Source organism: Peromyscus maniculatus, chromosome 4, assembly GCF_049852395.1.
Source record: "Peromyscus maniculatus bairdii isolate BWxNUB_F1_BW_parent chromosome 4, HU_Pman_BW_mat_3.1, whole genome shotgun sequence".
In the NCBI taxonomy this organism is placed as follows: Eukaryota; Metazoa; Chordata; class Mammalia; order Rodentia; family Cricetidae; genus Peromyscus; species Peromyscus maniculatus.
This window is the reverse complement of record NC_134855.1, coordinates 129,087,218-129,105,891: the sequence shown is the minus strand read 5'-3', so window position 1 is coordinate 129,105,891 and position 18,674 is coordinate 129,087,218. Positions and strand designations below refer to the sequence as shown.

Sequence of the window (18,674 nt, the reverse complement as noted above, 5' to 3'; positions counted from 1 at the left end):
ACAGATGTGGACTGCTTTTGAAGGTCCTCTCAGCATGGCCCGGCTTCCTCATAGCATAATGGCTCAGGTCTCCCCACACAAGGTCTGGCCAGCCGGGCTGCCTATCTTTTGTGTTATAGGAGCCTACCCTACAATCACATAGCATGACTTCTTTCGAGTTCTGTTGGTGAAAGCTGTCTCCAGACTTTTGAGGTTGGAGGAGAGAGGCCACAGACTCCTGGGGTACTGACGGAAGAGTCAGAATTTGGAGTCATGATTGATTTTAAACTGTTTCGTGGGGAAAGCCAAAAAGATGAGGGCAGGCGTTTCAGAAGAGGAGAGGAATGAGACCGTGAATGTGGCACATGCTCTGTAAGCAGTTGGGGAGCACACTGTGAGTCTCTTTAAAGCCAGACCCGCGAGACCTCAGGGCAGCAGGAAGCTGTTGGAAATCTGTGGAGAGGGCGGTGATGAAAGAACTTGTGTGTTAGGCTGCAGTGACCAGGGAGGAGGAGTCTGGAGCTGGTTGAAGAGGTTGGGACTCTTTTGGCCTCAGAGTGCTAATCCCCAAGCCACTTGTAAGGCACTGGGAGGTGCCTAGTGGATGCATTTGTGGAGCTGGTCGGTCTTGTTGGAAAAGACATGAGACCACCTGTGAAGACACGAAGCTTCTAGCTCTGTCTACCCCTGGGCCATGGGTGAGATCTAGGCCTTGTTAACCTGCACACAGCATGTCCCCAACATTGGGCAGAACGCCCTGCGATCTATGTCTTGGATCAGGCAGCACTGGCCACAGGCCCTTTGATGTGCTTTTCACTACTCAGCCTAAGGTGTCATTTGGGAGTACTCAGCCTGGCTCTCCTTGGAGGACAGCTTTTATGTTACTTGTTGAGTTATAAAAGTAACTAAGGCCCATAAAGCTAAGTTTTCCATTTGATTTTTTTTATTATGGGTGTATTTATCAGTGTTTAACTGTGACCCTCCCCTGCTTCAGGCCAGCTGCGATCCTGGGGTTGTGAAGTCTTCGGGACACCCCGGAAATCCTGTAGCCCCTCCTTCAACACTCCTGAGAACCAGGTCCAGAGCATCTGGCATGAGCTGGGGGTTGGCAGCAGTGGTCACTTGAATGAGCAGGAACTGGCTGTGGTCTGCCAAAGCATTGGGCTCCACAGGCTTGAGAAACAGGTAAAGGTCTGGGGCCACCCCAGTGACTTGGTATTTGTAGTGATCACATTTAGTGCTGGGTCTGGAAAAGCAGTTCACCTTCAGACAGCTGTTTTCTTCTGCACTTTATAATCTCAAATCTTTTGATGGCTCCCAGTGCTGTTGGCCAAAACCTCTTGGGGTCCATCTTCACCCACACAGCCCATCCTCACAAACTTATGGCTGCCCTCAAGGGTCTCAGCTGCTTCTGAGACCTTCACTTCCAGCTCTTCTTCTGCCTGGAACAAATACCCTTCTTCTTCTGCCCAGCCCAGCACCTTTGAGCCTGGCTACACCCAGGTGTGTGCACCATTCTTCTGGGAACACTTAGGCAGGAAATTGGCTGTGGTGATAGCATAGGTCCCTCCTCTTACTGTTCCTACCCTGTATCCATGATGGACCATAAACTGTAAGGCTGAGGCTGGGTTTCCAGCAAGGTATCCCCAGTGGACACTTGAGTATCTGTAGAGTTAGGACGTTCAGATGCTGCCCACTCCTGACAAGGCCACGTAGGATTCAAACCAGTTGAGCAGCCTTCGTAAAGCAGCTAGACAGTTTAATTTTTGGATAAGCCAATTGGGTGCTTGGAGCGAGAGGGACCGAGAAAGGTGGCTCTCCAGGCCTGAAGAGTGGTGGCTTTTGTCTAGGAACTTGAAGAACTGTTCAGCAAACTGGATCAAGATGGAGATGGCAGAGTGAGCCTTGCAGAGTTTCAGCTTGGCCTGTTCGGTCACGAGCCTCCTTCGCTTCCAGAATCTTCCAGTCCAGTCAAACCAAACGGGCCTTGGTCTCATTATCAGGTAAAATGGGGGAATTAAATGTCCAACACCAGCAGGACTTGGCATTGCTCCTTGACTGATGAGGGTCCTGGCTGATGGTTCTGCCAGTGTCACGGCACTGAGCCCAGAAGCTGGATAAACATGCTCACACACCCGAGCATGTGCAGCACTCCATGGACCTCAAGCTTAGCTGGTGATGCGCATTCCTGACGGTATGTTACTCGCCTTCTCTGAGCTCTGTGTTCATCTGTAAAATGGAAACAGTCTGAGCACCCGCCTCGGGAATTTCCAGAGAATAATGCAGTGTGGGGCACATGGCAGTTCCTCAGCATGTCCTCTTAGGTGTGCAGTTGGGTGATGTTTTCCCGTGAGACAACGGGCTCCCTCTCCCGTCACACACTAAGGATGAGCTGTGGAGTAATGTAACTTGTCTGGGATTCCTCCTCCATAGGGACTGAGGTTTTTCTGACCTGAAGTCCTGAATTTTATTTTGTACAAGCCACTGTACTCAGAGGCTACTGGCCCAGCACGTGTTTCTTTAGCACCAAGACATAGTGCAGGCTAGCCCTGGAGACGGGCACTGGTGTGGGCAGGCGCACTTGAGAAGCTTAAGTTTTTGACTGAAATCACTGGGGACAGGCAGAGAAACTCAGGGGAAGCACTTCAAGGTGATACCAGCCCTTGAAGTCAGAAGTACCAGGGACTGGGTGTGGGTCAGTGGTGGAATTCTTGCCCAGCATGTGCCATCCCTGCGCCATTCTCACACCATATATAAACACAAGAACATCAAGTCAGAAAGCCTGAAGATGCGCCCTCCCCCACCAAGTCAGTGTTGGTTCAGCTGGATCCCCCTCTGAGTGGGGCCACATGTCTCCTGTGCTTTGGTACCACTGGCAGCTGTTATCAAGTGGGATCTCAGAGCCTTTTAGAAGGCCCAGCAACTACCTGGGCACCCCAGGCTAGCAGATAAGGAGGACTGTGTGTCCTATGTGCTTCCCGGAAGGTGCCTCTTCATCTGGCAGCCTCACCTATGGCATAGGTCATGGTCTAGAATGTGCTAGAAGTTGTAGCTCCTCTCTGTATACCTTATTTCCTTTCCTCTCCTGCACATGGTGAACTGCTCCCATGATCCTGGCACTGTAGCTATTGGACCAGCTTCCCACCTTGTTTTCTCTTCTCACAAACTACCTACAGACAAGTATGCAACACAGGCATACAGCTGCATGCATCCATACCTACTGTGCTTTGCTGTGTGTACATGCACAATTCACTGAGTACACACGCATCCACCACGAATGCATTCCTATTGTGGACATGGCACATCCATTTTATGTGTGTATCTGCTATGTATTCACATTGTAAATGCTCACTAGTTGTACACATGTATGTTCACTATACACTCATATCAACTATGTACACACATTTTCTGTATGTGTACACCTGCTTTAGACATGTGCACATCCAGTGTACGTTTCAACTTCCTGAAGACTGTATGTGTGTGCGTGCTGTAGACCTTGTGCATCCACTGTATCTGCACATCCACTGTATGTAGATGTGTTTAGGCTCTGCACATGTCTCACCCAGTTTAGAGACATTCAGTCCACCATACCTACACATCCACTGTGTGTGTGAACCTGCTGTAGAAACATTCACATCTGTGGTACATGCATGCCCACTGTAGATGAGTAGTCAGTCTCTGTCTGTACCACCTACTATTGACCTGTGCACGTTCAGTATATATCTGTATCTACTGTTAACTCCACATCCTCTGTATGTCCACATCTGCTGGAGACATGCACAGGTTCTGTATATGCACACCCATTGTCGACACATGCACAGGTTCTATATGTTTATCCAGTGTGGACATGCACATCCACTGTTCTTGCACACTGTACAAACACATCTTACTGTATACACTCCTACTATATATAAGCACACGTGCAGGCTCTGTACATACACACCCACTGTAAACAGTTGCTCATTCACTGTGTATGTGTACCCACTGAGTATACACAGATCTTCTGTAAGTGCTCATCAAATGTAGGTGTGTACCTGCTGTAGACACATCCATTATCACAGTAATTTATCTACTCAATGTATAAGCCCACTGTGTGTTTACATATATTGCACACATTCATGCATACTCATAATTTATATACAAATATATGTACACATTATCTTTAGCTTATGCTCATTGTACATACTCCATAAGTGCACACACACTGTGTTCTAACATATTATTTCACATGCTGCCAAGATGGAGAGAAGGCAGATTCTGACTTTAGTCTGTAGAGCACCAAATTCCTGCCCTTCTGATGTCTCTTGTTTCAGAATGTCTGCCTCCTACTTTGGGCAGCATTCAGGACTCCAGGGACTTCAGCAGAGTGACCTGCTTAACTGCAGGGTTGAGCCTCCCATGTCCTATGTGGGCTCTGCTTGCTTTATGTGGCTGTGCCAGCTCCAGGAAGGCAAGCTCCAGAGAGAGTCACGCCAGTCCTGCCCTTCTGCTGGAGCCAAAGGAGGGACTAGCAGTTCCTCAGTGCATTTGGGTATCAGGGCTTATGCACAGGTGGCCATCACTAGACATGGTAGAGATGTTCTCTCCCTCTGTAAATGGGGCAAGATGGCTGCTATGAGGGGTGGTTAGACAGCCACACAGCTCAGGAAAAACTCGCCTGCACATGCTGGAGGGTAGGGCCAGGTGAAAGAGCAGGTGTACGGGGCTATGGGGAGATGGGAGCCGCAGCTGGCGAGAGAGCCGCCAGCAAGCCCTGCCCGGGTGCTGCACCTCGGTGAAGCATTTCCAGGCTGGTCTGCGGAGCTGTCAAAATGCAGCTGAGACTTTTAGGGAAGGACCCCAGGTGGGACGGAGAGGGTGGGAAATCATTCTGACCCTTGGGTGCAGGTAGTAGAGAAGCCTCCCAGGCAGCTTTCCCTCTGGGAGACTTCTTTACAGTCCCATAAACTTCCCTAGTACTGCTGAGGTCTGGGCTGTGGGGCTGTGAGTTCTGGGAAATGTGGGGTTCTGCTTGGGCTATTCTGCCCCTCCTTTCTGAGCCTGTCTGTCATTTGCTTTCTCATCCTGGCTTTTCCCGGCATGTACTTTCTTAACATGGGAAGAAATGGCCAGATCCCTTTGTGGGCCTTCTTTACATGATGATCTGTTGGGCAGAGCTGACTCAGGCCTAACAGGCATGAGGTGCCAATGACGGATAAGAGCAGGTGCCCATGGACCCTTGCAAGTTCAGGGGCGGGGGCTTAAGGACTGGGTGCAGCCCCACTTCTGTCCCTTTAGAACCGTGTGATCCCAGGTAAACCCCGGGCCATGCCACACTTCTTCTCAAGGGAAGGGGGCTCAGGTCATTGCAGGTATATGGTCTCTTGTTTTTTGTTTTTTTTTTTTTTGGTTTTTTTTTTTGGTTTTTCGAGACAGGGTTTCTCTGTGTAGCTTTGCGCCTTTCCTGGGACTCACTTGGTAGCCCAGGCTGGCCTCGAACTCACAGAGATCCGCCTGCCTCTGCCTCCCGAGTGCTGGGATTAAAGGCGTGCGCCACCACCGCCCAGCAATGGTCTCTTGTTTTAAGCCTGGATGAGAAGGCAAAATACTGAACACAGGCTGGCAAGGTAAGGTATGTGTTAGAGGTCGCGGACAGCACAGCTTCAGGACACCTGAGTGCTCAGGGCCTCTTCCTTCCTGACGTACAGGAGGAGAACGGCTGCCACACCGCCACGACCTCGTCCCTGGTGTCCGTGTGCTCGGGCCTGCGCCTCTTCTCCAGTGTGGACGACGGCAGTGGCTTTGCCTTTCCCGAGCAAGTCATCTCCGCCTGGGCCCAGGAGGGCATTCAGAATGGCAGGGAGATCCTGCAGGTTTGGAACGCACTGCTTGTGGCTGCCCTGTTGGGGGGGTGCCCAAGACACTGTGGGGCTGAGCAGGGGACATGAGAGGCCATGTGTCTACAGAGGATACACGCAGCAGAACATGTGCTGTGTGCTGACGAGCCCCCCCCCCCCCCCCCCCTGCAGAGCAACCCCAAAGGGAACATTTCTCCATCGAGCTTTGCAGTTAAAATGTAGGAAAATGGGGCCGGGCGTGGTGGCGCACGCCTTTAATCCCAGCACTCGGGAGGCAGAGCCAGGCGGATCTTTGTGAGTTCGAGGCCAGCCTGGGCTACCAAGTGAGCTCCAGGAAAGGCGCAAAGCTACACAGAGAAACCCTGTCTCGAAAAAACCAAAAAAAAAAAAAAAAAAAAAAAATGTAGGAAAATGTAATTTGGAAACTTAAGAGTACGGAGGGACAGTCTGGAAATGTCCGTTCCACGGTAAGTTTCAGTATCATACACACCGTCCCCCATTGTCACCCAAAAGAAGGAAGTCACACAGCTGCTTTGTGCTAAGAGGAGCTTTAGTTACCGCTGTCAGTCAGTCATGACGAGGCCACAGTGGACCAGAACCCCCCTCTGAGCAGAGGCGGGTGGACTTCACACAGGTGGGCTGATTCTCGCTCTGTAAGTTTTGGTTGAGTTTACATTTGTGGTTTAGTTAGAGCTCTGCCCTGGGGCAGCCACACCAGGCTCACCGAGGCCAGCAGGGGTGAGAGACTACTGTCTCCTGGAAGTGTTACAACCTAGATTTAGTTTTCTTTCCAAATTTTGCTTTCCATTGTTTGAAAAAAAAATCACAATTTGGAGCGAGGCGATAGCTCAGTGATTAACAGTGCCCATGGCTCTTGCAGAGGACCCAAATTCAGTCCCTAGCACCCATGGCAAGTGGTTAATAACTGCCTCTAATTGCGACTCTAAGAGATTTCAGGTCTCTGGTCTCTACTGGCACCTGCACTCAGACGTGCACACACAGACACACAGATATACACAAAATTAAAATTTTAATATAATATTTTTAAATCATAGCTAGGCCTGGAGAAATGGCTCACTTGGTAAATTACTTGCTACAAATGCATGAGGAGCTGAGTGTTTGTAATCCCAGCCCTGATGAGGCAGACAAGAGGATCCTTGGGGTTTGGCTCAATGCCTTCCAGCTTAACCTGCTTGGCAAAAAAAAAAAAAAAAAAAAAAAAAAAAAAAAAAGACCCTGTTTCAAAGTAACAGCAGCAAACAAACAAAAAGAAAAAGAAAAAAGAAAGAAATCTAGATGAATGGCGTCTGAGGAAGAACTCCACTGGCTTCCTTCTGAATATGTGCACACACACCCCTGCATGCCGTGAGTCTGTTGTGGAGTTTTTCCAAGCACAAAAAAGTAAATGTGTTTATACATTCTAGTTTAATTTTTTTCAGTATTGGTATCAGAGTGTGTCACCACTAAATCATGCAGCCCTTCCTTGCTATTGGACAGGTGGGCAGGTTTTTCCATTTCTTCTCTCCTCAGCATATGTAAGGTATCAGCTTCCCTGTGCTCATGCCGATGCTGCTCTGTGTAGTTGATTCCAATAGATTTTACCTTTTAACAAACTCTTGTTTCTACTCTATGAGTTCTAGGAATAGAGGCATGAGATACCACCTCACTTCATTCATTTTGTTTTTGGGGTGCATGCATGTGTGTGAGCATGCATGTGTGTGAGCACGCACACAGGTGGAGGTCAGGACGACCTCAGGCATCAGTCCGTGTCTTCTGTTTTGTTTGAGACAAGCTCTCTTGTTCCTCAGTGCATATACCGGCCTAAGTGGCTTGTGAGGTCCCAGGGATCCTCCTGCCTGTCTCTCATCTCACCGAGAGAGTGCTGGCATTACAGATGTGAGCCACGGCACCAAGCTTTCCATGAGTTCTAGGTGTTCAAACTCAGGTTCCCACACTTAAGCAGCAAGCACTTTAACCATTGACCCGTCTCCATAGCCCTCCAGGGTAGTTTTGGTGGCTCCCTTTTACTTAGACAAGAAGCTGCTGTTGCTGTGACATATTTCTGTAACTTTTTGGCTCTGACTCCATCTGAGGACCCTTATAAGGAAGGGCGCACTTGTGTGGCCCAGCATTCTTGTCATGAAACCTTTCCATACACACAAAAAGTAACCTGTTAGGGGCCCGAGTGGCTCCCAGGAGTTGGACATCAAGTGTCATCAAGTGTTAGATCTTCTGTTTTGTGATGGTTTGGGCTGTAGGGGCATCCACAGGCCTACAAAGTACATAAAACTTGGTTTCCAGAGGGCAAAGGGCCGCCTTCCCCAGTTCCCCTTTTCGGTTCATGTGATGTGCTGAGGTGAGACATTGTTTACATAGGAGGATTCAGTCCATCTTTTGTTGTATCCACCAATGAAAAGGTATCTTAGGGACCACAGCATGATGGGGAAGCCCAGGGTTGACAGCCCAGTTGAGTTACTGGGGTTGAGAAGGAGCACCCCAAGAAACACTTGTAGACAGGAAAGGGGCAGGTGCTAGCTATGGCAGCCGCTGTGGGTGTGGGCCCCTGAGCTGCCACAGAGCAAGAGAATACATTTGAAGAAGTTCCTCACTCCCCCTTGCCTTCTGGGGCTTGCTGATTCCAGAGCCTGGACTTCAGCGTGGATGAGAAGGTGAACCTCTTGGAGCTGACCTGGGCCCTTGACAATGAACTCCTAACAGTTGATGGTGTCATCCAGCAGGCAGCCCTGGCCTGCTATCGTCAGGAACTGAGCTACCACCAGTAAGAGCCCATGAGGGAATGGGAATAGGGTCCCGCTGGCCTGGTCCACCTCCTGGGAACTTCAGGTCATTGCCTCCCCTGCCTCATCTGAGTCTCCCTTGGTGTCTCCCAGGCTGCCAGTTACCTGCTCTCCTGCCCTTGTAACCAGGGCTCAGATGCACAGAGCAGAGGAGGTCTGAGGGCCCCCAGCTGTTCCCTGCTGCCACTGCTTGGATTATGTATCCCCAGAATGAAAGATTACCAGAACATCCTCAAATATGGGATATGGTTAGAATTCCATGTCTGGGACCTCATTCAGCCACTTTTATGATGTTTGAAGATTTAAACTTGACCCTCACTCTGCTGATTCTGGAGCTTACTGTTTCAGAGGCAGAAACCCTGTGGTTTGAGAGGGTTCCCTGGCTAAGGCTAGCAACAGGAAAGGGAAGTCCATTTGAATACTAACCTTTCTGGTGGGCTGGGATCTGGTTTAGCTCACCACTGAGGAAGTCATTTGGCCTTACTTGACCTATGCACTGGTAAAATGGCCACAACTGTAGAGTGTCCCAGGAAGTGGTTGTGGGGCAGTGAGGTCACACTGGGCTGTGAGACCCAGGTAAGTCTGTCAGGCTGACAGCAGTGTCCATCTGTCCTTCCCATGGCAGAGGGCAAGTGGAGCAGCTGGTACATGAACGGGACAAGGCGAGGCAGGACCTGGAGAAAGCCGAGAAGAGGAACCTGGACTTTGTGAGAGAGATGGATGACTGCCACTCCGCCCTGGAACAGCTCACGGAAAAGAAAATCAAGTAGGTTCTGGGCCCTCAGCTGTGGTTCCCAGGCTGCCACAGCAGTGACCACACCAGCCAGGGGCCAGGGACGCTGCCTGCTGAGGTGATCTTGCCATTTTACTGGAGCCAGTGGAAGTTGGGACAACTTTGAGGAACACCTTTTTTAAAAGGAAGCCTTGCATCTGACAAGCAGTGTCCTGCTTTCTCTGATGTGGGAACATTGACCCCTGGTGTCCCCTGTGTGCCTCTGGCCATGGGCAAAACCCTAGCTCTGTCCATGGATTTATCAGGCTCTGTCTTAACTCGAGTTGCCTGTATTTCAAGATGGTGAGTGATTTGGAAGGAACAGCACCTGGACTGATCCATAGGGTCAGTGAGAGAAGGTGGCTAGGTGAGCCAAAGAGAAAAGCACAAAGTTGCCTCTTGGGTTTATTAACCAGACATTGGAGGAAACCCTGGCGTGAAGATTTCTAGGGCTACAGCGTGGAAGGAGCATCCCCAGCTCCACCGTGGGAGTCTTAGGCTTCCTGGCCAGCCTCAGCTACATGGTCATCTGCCTGATGCTTTTAATCACCCAGCTCTGGGTTATGATGTGAGCCAGAGAGTGTCTGCTGCTTGTTTTTCCCTCTTCTCCATCTTGGGTTGGGCACCCAGCCAGGAGAGGCCTGCCCCAGGCCAGAGTCCCAGTCCTGCTGTGCCGAAGTCCATCCTTCGGCCCCTCCCCTGTGGGCTGGGTTGGGCCAGTCCGGCATCCCCGTGCTTAGCATTGAGTGCACCACTTGTCTCAGTGTGGCCTGCGCTGCCTGAGGGGAGGAAAAGGGAAGGTACTTTGTGTGGAGTGGGTGTCCACCTGCTGAGGGGTCTGTACCCTGTCATGTGTACTGGGGCATTTGAAGGTCCTGACAGCTGTGGAATGTGGAGTTGTATGTCTCCCTGAGTGTTACTCAAGATCTTGAAGAAGCCTCCCGCACAGGCTTGATGGGAGTTCAGGGGATTTCACAGGGATTTTCCTCCTTTATTTGCCTTGGATGCAGCTCTGGTTGCTAAGAGTCTACCTGGCCAGGGGCCTATTAGTTCATCACGGCCCCAGAAACAAGGGATGAACAGCATAGGGTCAGATTGGAGCCCCAGTGGCCTTGACAACACCTTACACAGCTGAGGGTAGCTGGTTCCAGGTCCCGCAGGCTTTGCAGGGTGATCCTCATGCTACTGGACCTCAGCAGCCAACCCCTCCCTCCTGTCAATTTGATTGTACTCCGAGAAATGCTGGGTTTAAACCAAAAGCGCATTACTTCCTTCACCAGAGGTGCCCTGGCACTTTTGCAGGGCAGCCCAAAGCTGCTGGAAGGAGATGATGAGCGCTCAGGCTGTTGTGGTCCTGTCTGTGCTGATGCTGCCTCGCCTAACCCCCAACACCCATCTTACGCCCATTCCAGGCCGAGAAATGGAGAGTCACATAAGCTCGGAACTTGCCCGCAATTACTCACGGGTGTGTGCAGTTGAAGTCTTACCCCGTTCCTTTCTCCCTTCTTCCCGGGTCCTGTGCATACTAAGCCAGTGCTGTACTATATCCCAGCCCTTTGTATTTCGTTTCAAGACAGTCTTACTAAGCTCCCCTGGCCAACTGCCCACTTGGAATCTTCCTGTCTCAGTCTCCCGAGTAGCTGTGGTTATAAATAGTAGCCTGGGCCAGTGTGGCTAGCTAGTCCTGCTGTATCTCCAAGATAGCTTATTTCTTTAGGGAGTGTAAGAACCTCAGGTCTGAGAAGCGCCAAGGGATGCGGAGCCTGCACACTTGGTCAGGCAGGGTGTGTTACTAGGGCCTCTCAGAGTCAGCTGGGGCCTTTGGCTCAGCCTGGAGACCCAGTGTCTCCCCTTTCTCCATGACCTGCCTCCCTTCCTGCAGCCAGTGCTGTCCCACACTGGCCAGCTCTGGTAGGACAGGGCTTGTGTCTGTGGCCACGTCCTCTCTGTGTGCTCCTCCTCTCTGAGGTCCGGGGAGGGCCAAATACCACAGGCTCACGTGTTTGATGAGGGTTGTGTGCAAGTTGACATTATGGAGATGAGGCGGTGAGCCTTGACTACAGCTGTGCTTGAGATGAGTTTGTGAGTGCCAGGTGTGTGGAGAGATGTCTGAGTGTGGATAAACAGGTGTGAGACTGAGAAGAGGCATGGGGATGGATAGGTATGAGTGTGTGAGTGAGCATGGCTGCATGCTCCCTTCCACCACCGATGTCTTGATAGGACGATGGTAATTTTCAAAGAAGCTAGAAGTGAGGTGTCTACTTTTAAATGTTTCCCGTCAAAGCTGAGCTGTGATTTCATCATAGGAGGGTGTGTGTAAGACTGAAACCAAGTATGGGAGACCCACTAAGTGGTGGAGCCAGGGCACTTGGCCTTGCTGGTCCAGTCCCCTCTCACCTTTGGCATAGGCCACTTCTCCCCCTCCCCCCCTGTAAGAAATCACTTGTTATGTTTCTGCTGTTGTGAGTTCTGCCTCTGAAGTCTTCCACAGTGCCCTGCCCCAGGCTAACTCGTCTTCACAGTGCTGGTATTTGCTACTCTAAGAACCTCCCCTTCTTCTTGTTTTCTCAGAACTGCTCATGAAGTCTCTGTTTTCAGAGTGAAGCTGTTGTTAGAAAGAGAGTAGAGGGCTGGAGAGATGGCTCAGTGGTTGAGAGCACTGGATGTTCTTCCAGAGGACCTGAGTTCAATTCCCAGTAACCACATGGTGGCTCACAACCATAACGAGATCTGGTGCCCTCTTCTGGCCTGCAGGCATACATGCAGACAGAACACTGTATACATAATACATAAATCTTTTAAAAAATATTTTTTAAAAAAGAGTAGAAAGGGCTTTGGGTTTGGTTCAAAGTTAGAGTGCTTACTTAGAAAAAAAAAAATTGGCAATTGGCTAAGACCGGCCAGTAGTGCAGTCACTTGAATGTCATTTTCTCTCCCTTGATGTGCCCAAAGGGTTGACACAACCATGACACTTTTACTTTACTCCCAAGTGTTGGGTCCAGAGTGGGTACAGGGCTTGCTTTTAACTGCTCCTTGTTTGTGACACTGGGACATTAATGCTTCCTCTCCAGATCTCTTCATGCTGGAGTGTGGGGACCATCCATCCTCTCAGGGTCATGCATCAGCTACTTGCCAGCCCTGAGTCAGTGATGTTCACAGAAGACTCTCTTCTTTAAACATTGTGTTCCAAACTGATTTTGAAAGCAAATTGATTTTGAAACCTAATTTGAGATATAGAACTGATCTACCTGGTCAGCATATATAGGGCTTGCTTCTCTCCTAGCCATCTGGGGAGATTTGATGGTGTGTCTTTTGTGGGGAGTGGTCAGAGAAGCACAAACACTCACTCTCTCTCTCTCTCTCTCTCTCTCTCTCTCTCTCTCTCTCTCTCTCTGTGTGTGTGTGTGTGTGTGTGTGTGTGTGTGTAGTAAATGAAGGTGGGGGTAGGATGCATGTGTCTGCAGATGTGCCTACATGTGGAGACCAGAGGGCAGCTATAAACCACTCATCTTGTTTGATGAGACAGGGTCTCTCACTAGCCTGGAACTGGCTGGTCAGGCGAGGCTGGATCCCAGCCAGCCCCAGGGATCCTCCTGTCTTTGATTTTCTGGAGTTGGGATTTTAAGTATCACTACTGTGCCTGACTTTTTCATGGGAAGTGAGGTCTCAGGCTTGCAGAGCAAGTGCTTAGCTGACAGAGCTGTCTCCCCAGGCCCAGAGGATCATAAGCTTTGGAACAGTATTCCTTTGTGTGAATCTGCTTGAGGGATGTATGGAGATGCTGAGTGAACCTCATCACATAGCAATAGGGAATTACCAGTAGGTTCCTATATATAGCTTTCATGGTTTGGTTAGAGCTTTACTACAAATATAGTGAGGAATACATATTTGTTATAGGAAATTTAGAAAACCCAGGTAAAATCAGAAGTCTCACTTTCTAGAGAGTATCTTTGCTTCTTTTTCATAAGCTTCTCATTATTTACATGATGAGATTACAGGGGCTTGAGTAGACGGCTCGGTCAGTACAGCTTGCTAAGCAATCATGAAGACCTGAGTTCGGATCCCCAGCGCCTGTGTGAGAAGCTGGTTACAGTAATACACGTCTGCAGCCCCAGCACTGGGAGCAGATGGGGAGTGGACACAGGTGGATTCGTGGAGCTTGCTGGCCAGTCTGTCGGAACCACAAGCTCCAGGCTCAGTGAGAGACCTTGTCTTAAAAAATAACATGGGAAAACAGTTGATATTGACTTCTGGCCTCCACATGCATGTACATGAAACAAGAGCATATACAAATACCCCCACACACATACTAAGCAAGAGCACACATGAACACACACACACCCGCTTTCCTGATGACTGCCGAGGTCCCCTTGTGAGTGTGTAATCCTTTATCAACTTCTTTTTCACTGTCCGTATCTAAGGTTTTTAAATAGGGTGGTAGGGCCAAATATGATCAAATATGTTGTGGAAATATCTTTTTCTTTTCTAGAGCTCAGTACTGAACCCAAGGCTTATGTTTGCTAGTCAAGAGCTCTACCACTGAGCTAAATTCTCAACCTTTAGAATATCTTTAAAAAACAAAAATTTCCCAAGTTGTTTTTGAGCATAAATCACATTTGTTGTGTTTTCCCCACAAGTCATAGCTTGTGGGGAAAGGAAGCTGCCCTTCCTCCATTTCCTCCCTTTTGGGTATTGTTTCTGGAAAGCTCTGAGCTGAGATAAAAGTCCTGGCTGTGTCAGCTGGAGCAAGAACCCACACCTTCTTCTCTTGGGTTTTATCACTGACCCTGCCTAGGGCATCCTGCTGAGGAGCCTTGCTCACCGGCAGCTTAGATAGACTTGAAAAGCCCATGTCGCTGCTTCGAGAGTGAAGACTAAGGCTTGACCCTGCTTTCCCCGTTAGCAGCACTTGCGGAAGATTTGAGAGCGGAGTCTGAGGGAGGAGCATCCGCACCTGTTCCTCCAGTCCCTGGGAATCCAGTGTCCACAGGTTTTGTGCAGCCTGCTTCCTAGAGAAGGAGGCTGACTTTGATGTGCATCTGGCACCAAAGGTGTGTCGCCGGGCTGCTGAGGGGCAGGGCTGCCCAGTGTGGTATGGTACAATGTGGATGCAGGAGGTAGAGGCAGAGGACATCCAGGGTTCCTGCCCAGAGTGCTCCGCCTGCTTGCTCACCTCAGGGCTCCAAGGGCACCTTTGAGTATTTGCTGTGTGTCCACCAGCACCCCAGCCCCCTTGTCTGGGTGTCACCTCCACCAGCCCATGAGAGAAGAATATCCACCGTTCATCTGTTGATTGACAGGATCCAACAGAGGGGGTGTTCCAAGGTCAGGTGTCCGGAGAGGCAAAGTGACACTTCCAAGTGGGACTGTGTGTTTTCTCTATGTTGTAGGCACCTAGAGCAAGAGTACAGGGGCAGGCTGAGCCTCTTGCGGTCGGAGGTGGAGATGGAGCGGGAGCTATTTTGGGAGCAAGCCCGCAGGCAGAGAGCTGTGCTGGAGCAGGATGTGGACCGCCTCCAGGCTGAGGAGACCAGTCTCCGAGAGAAACTGACCTTGGCCCTGAAGGTAGGTGGGATGCATCCCTGTTGTAAACTGTGAAGGCACATGTTGGCAGAGTTTTAGTTAGTGTTTCTATCACTGTGAAGATACACCATGACTCCGGCAACTCTTATAAAGGAAAATATTTTATTTGGCCTGGCTTATAGTGCAGAGGTTTAGTCCAGTATTGTCATGACAGGAAACATGGCAGCATGCAGGCAGACATGGTGCTGGAGAAGGAGCTGGGAGTTCTACGTCTTGAATGCAGGCAGCAAGTGTGAGCATGGCTTGAGCATATATTAGACTTCAAAGCCTATCTCCACAGTGACACATTTTCTCCAACAAGACCACACCTCTTAGTAGTGCTACTCCTTATGGGCCATGAATTCACACACATGAGTGTGTGTGGGCCATACCCACAGTGGAATGTGTTCAAACCACCACATTCCACTTCCAGCCCTGTAGGCTTGTAGCTATAACATAATGCGAAATGCATTTAATCCAACTTCAAAACTCCCTATAGTCTGTCACAGTCTCAACAACATTTAGAAGTCCAAAGTTCAAAAGTCTCTTCTGAGATTCGTGCAATCTGTAATCCCCTATAAAATAAAAATGAAAAACAGATCACATACTTATAACATATAATGGCACAGGACATATATTACCATTCCAAATGGAAGAAAGGGAGACTAGTGAGGAAATATTGGACCAAAACAAGACCAAATGCCAGCTGGGCAAACTCCAAATTCTACATCTCCATGTGTGATATCAAAATACTCTTCAGATGTCCATTTCCTTTCATCTTTGTTGACTGTAACACACTTCTTTATCTTGGGCTGGTTCTACTCCCTGTTAGCAGCTCTGGCATCTCCAACATCTTGGGGACTCCAAGGCAATCCAGGTTTCAACTTCACAGCTTCATACAATGGCCTCTCTAGGCCTCCATTCAAAGATACCCTTGACACATGCCTGACCTTAGCAGCTTTCTATAGTCTTGGAGGAAGAATCCATAACCCCTTTCTTCTATCCCTGACTCTTAAAGCCAGAACCACATGCTGAAGCTGCCTAGTTCTGTTGCTTCCTGGGGCTAGAAATTGGCCCTTTGTTCAAGTACATCTTTATCAGCTTTGTATTTTTGGTGATTTCTTTCATTGCTTAAGCTTGGCTCTTCTGGAACTTGCTGTGTAGACCAGGCTAGCCTCAAACCCAGAGATATGCCAGCCCCTACCTTCCTAGTACTTGAATTAAAGGCCTGCACCATCACACCCAGCTCTAAGCTTTTCTTTAATTCCTTTTCACAATTGGAAACTTGGCTGGGTGGAATCTTGCCCTGAGGTCACCACTCCCTTTATTCCATTTCTTAATCTATTTATCTCCTTGAACACAGGACTTAGCTCCAGTCCACTTCCTGGTGTTCCTTTTCTCTTCAAATTGTACATTTTGTAATTTACCCTGCTCAGCTTGCTCCTTTTCATTATAAATCTTTATTAGAGTTAACACTAATAACCACACAACAGAGTCTATGCTAGATCTTTTGAGATTTCCTCTACCAATGGAATTAATCCAAATATCTTCACTTTAGCCTCAGGCAGATTCTTCAAGGGCAAAAGCAGTTACTTTCTTCACCAAAATGTCACAAGGATGATCTCTAGGCAGCATACTAAAATTCTTCTCCTCTGAAATCTCTTGAGCCAGCCCCCCACAGTTCACATCTTCCTCAGCACCAGTGTCTTCCATGCTCCTACTGGTGTGGCTCATTAAGCGGTTCTTAAGGCATTCTATTACTTTCCTAACCCAAACCCCCAAAGTCCAAATTCCTTCAAACTAAAGCATGATCAAGCCTATCACAATACCCCAAGTTCCTGGTACCAACTTCTGTCTTAGTTAGGGTTTTTAGTGCTGTGAAGAGACACCATGACTACAGCAACTCTATAAAGGAAAACATTTAATTGAGAGTAGCTTACAGTTCAGAGGTTTAATCCATTATTGTCATGGGTGGGAAACATGGCAACATGCAGGCAGACATGGTGCTGAGGAAGGAGCTGAGAGTTCTACATCTTTATCTGCAGGCAGCAGGAAGTGAACTGTCTCACTGGGTGTGGCTTGAGCATATATGAGACAACCTCCACAGTGACACACTTCTTCCAACAAGGCCACACCTCCTAGTAGTGCTACTCCCTATGGGCCACACATTCACACACGAGTCTGTGGGTGCCATACCCATTCAAACCACCAGAGCAGAGCAGGGTGATGCCATGCTCTCACCCACAGTAAGAGGTCTTGGCTTTGCTCTATCCTTCTCTGTTCTGAGTCATATGAACTCAAAACCAGTGAGTCAGCACAACTGCATCCCTAGGGTCTAAGACCACCTCTAGACACTGCTGCCATGGCCCGGGCTCACAGTCTGGAGCAGACACAGCTTTTAGGGTTTTGATGAATGTCCATGCCTGCACCTACCCTGCCTTTGGCTCCCAAAATCTGTCTGAGCTGTTTAGATAGCCAAGTTCCAGAAGCGCTTACTGCGAGCCTCCTTGCTGTCCTGCTCCCAGCTTCTCCTTTCCTATGCCTGAGGACCTCTGTGGTCTCTTTCCCTCCCACCTGCTTCCTGCAGCCCCCGCCCATTGTGGTCGGAGTATCTGGACGTAACTGACATCACCCTAGTGTGATAGCACTGTCTTGACCCTTCTCAGCACGGCCCTTGTCTACAAGCACTCACTCCTGTTGTGCTAGACCTCGGAGCCTTATCGACACAACTTCAAACCCATCATTTTAAAAGCAGCTCAAAAATGATGCATTCCCAGGCCGTGTTTGTGTCACTTCATGAACTTTCTGAACATGGGAGTAGGGGCAGGAAAAGGGGAGACAGTGGGGAAGCAATCCCCTTGGAGGTGTTGGGTGTGTCACAGGAAGTTGTGGGTTCCAGCAGCACACCCTGCCTGCTTGGTGCAGAGGCAGTAGGCACCCACATACCCTGCCTTTCTCAGGGCTATTTCTGAGAAATACTGCTGGGAAACAAGCCTCCAGCATACAGAGAAGTGACATGGGCACTTGTCATTGTCTCTCCCTGTGTCCTGAACCCATGCCCATATCCACGTCTCCTAGGAAAACAGCCGACTACAGAAGGAGATCATAGAAGTGGTGGAAAAGCTTTCAGATTCAGAGAAGCTCGTCCTGCGCCTGCAGAGTGACCTCCAGTTTGTGCTGAAGGACAAGGCAAGCCTTTTGGCTGTTTCGAGTTTTCAGAGTAGTGCCTGTGGTTGGTGGATCATCAGGGCATCACTGCTTGTCTTCCCCGAACCCTGATATGCTGATTTGTACGTTTCTCACTTCCAGCTGGAGCCTCAGAGTATGGAGCTCCTGGCCCAAGAAGAGCAGTTTACAGCCATCCTGAAAGAATACGAGCTCAAGTGCAGGGTGCGTGCCTTTGGAGTCTGCTTGGCCATCTTGAGCATCCCTGAGTCCTGTTCCTACAGCCTGTCCTGCAGCAGTGGTGGGAAGGGAGGACCACTACACAGGGCCAGCACTGTGGCTTCTCAGAAACTCCCTGGCTCTGACGCTGGAGGCCATGTGCGGCCTCATCTCTCTCCCCTCCTTGGTCTACAGGTGCAGGGTGGCCCACAAGTGACTGCAGGAGCATCTTTCCCAGCAAGAACTTCTTATTCAGGCTGTGCTCAGCCATGCGTGGGCATTGCTTAGTTGTGCAGCAGATATCCCAGTGACTAGTCAATCCCAGGACAGAAGGTGTCCCTG

General features: G+C 49.5%; 1 protein-coding gene across 1 annotated transcript in view; it reads left to right on the top strand.

Annotated features, from left to right (window-relative positions):
- Positions 1-18,674, top strand: part of Ninl (ninein like) — a 76,408-nt gene that overhangs the window by 37,212 nt on the left and 20,522 nt on the right. The window contains exons 6-13 of the mRNA XM_016003976.3: positions 974-1,164; positions 1,830-1,982; positions 5,667-5,831; positions 8,459-8,595; positions 9,240-9,380; positions 14,777-14,951; positions 18,027-18,137; positions 18,258-18,338. Coding sequence (XP_015859462.1) covers positions 974-1,164; positions 1,830-1,982; positions 5,667-5,831; positions 8,459-8,595; positions 9,240-9,380; positions 14,777-14,951; positions 18,027-18,137; positions 18,258-18,338 — 1,154 coding nt within the window. The remainder of the gene's footprint in view (positions 1-973; positions 1,165-1,829; positions 1,983-5,666; positions 5,832-8,458; positions 8,596-9,239; positions 9,381-14,776; positions 14,952-18,026; positions 18,138-18,257; positions 18,339-18,674) is intronic.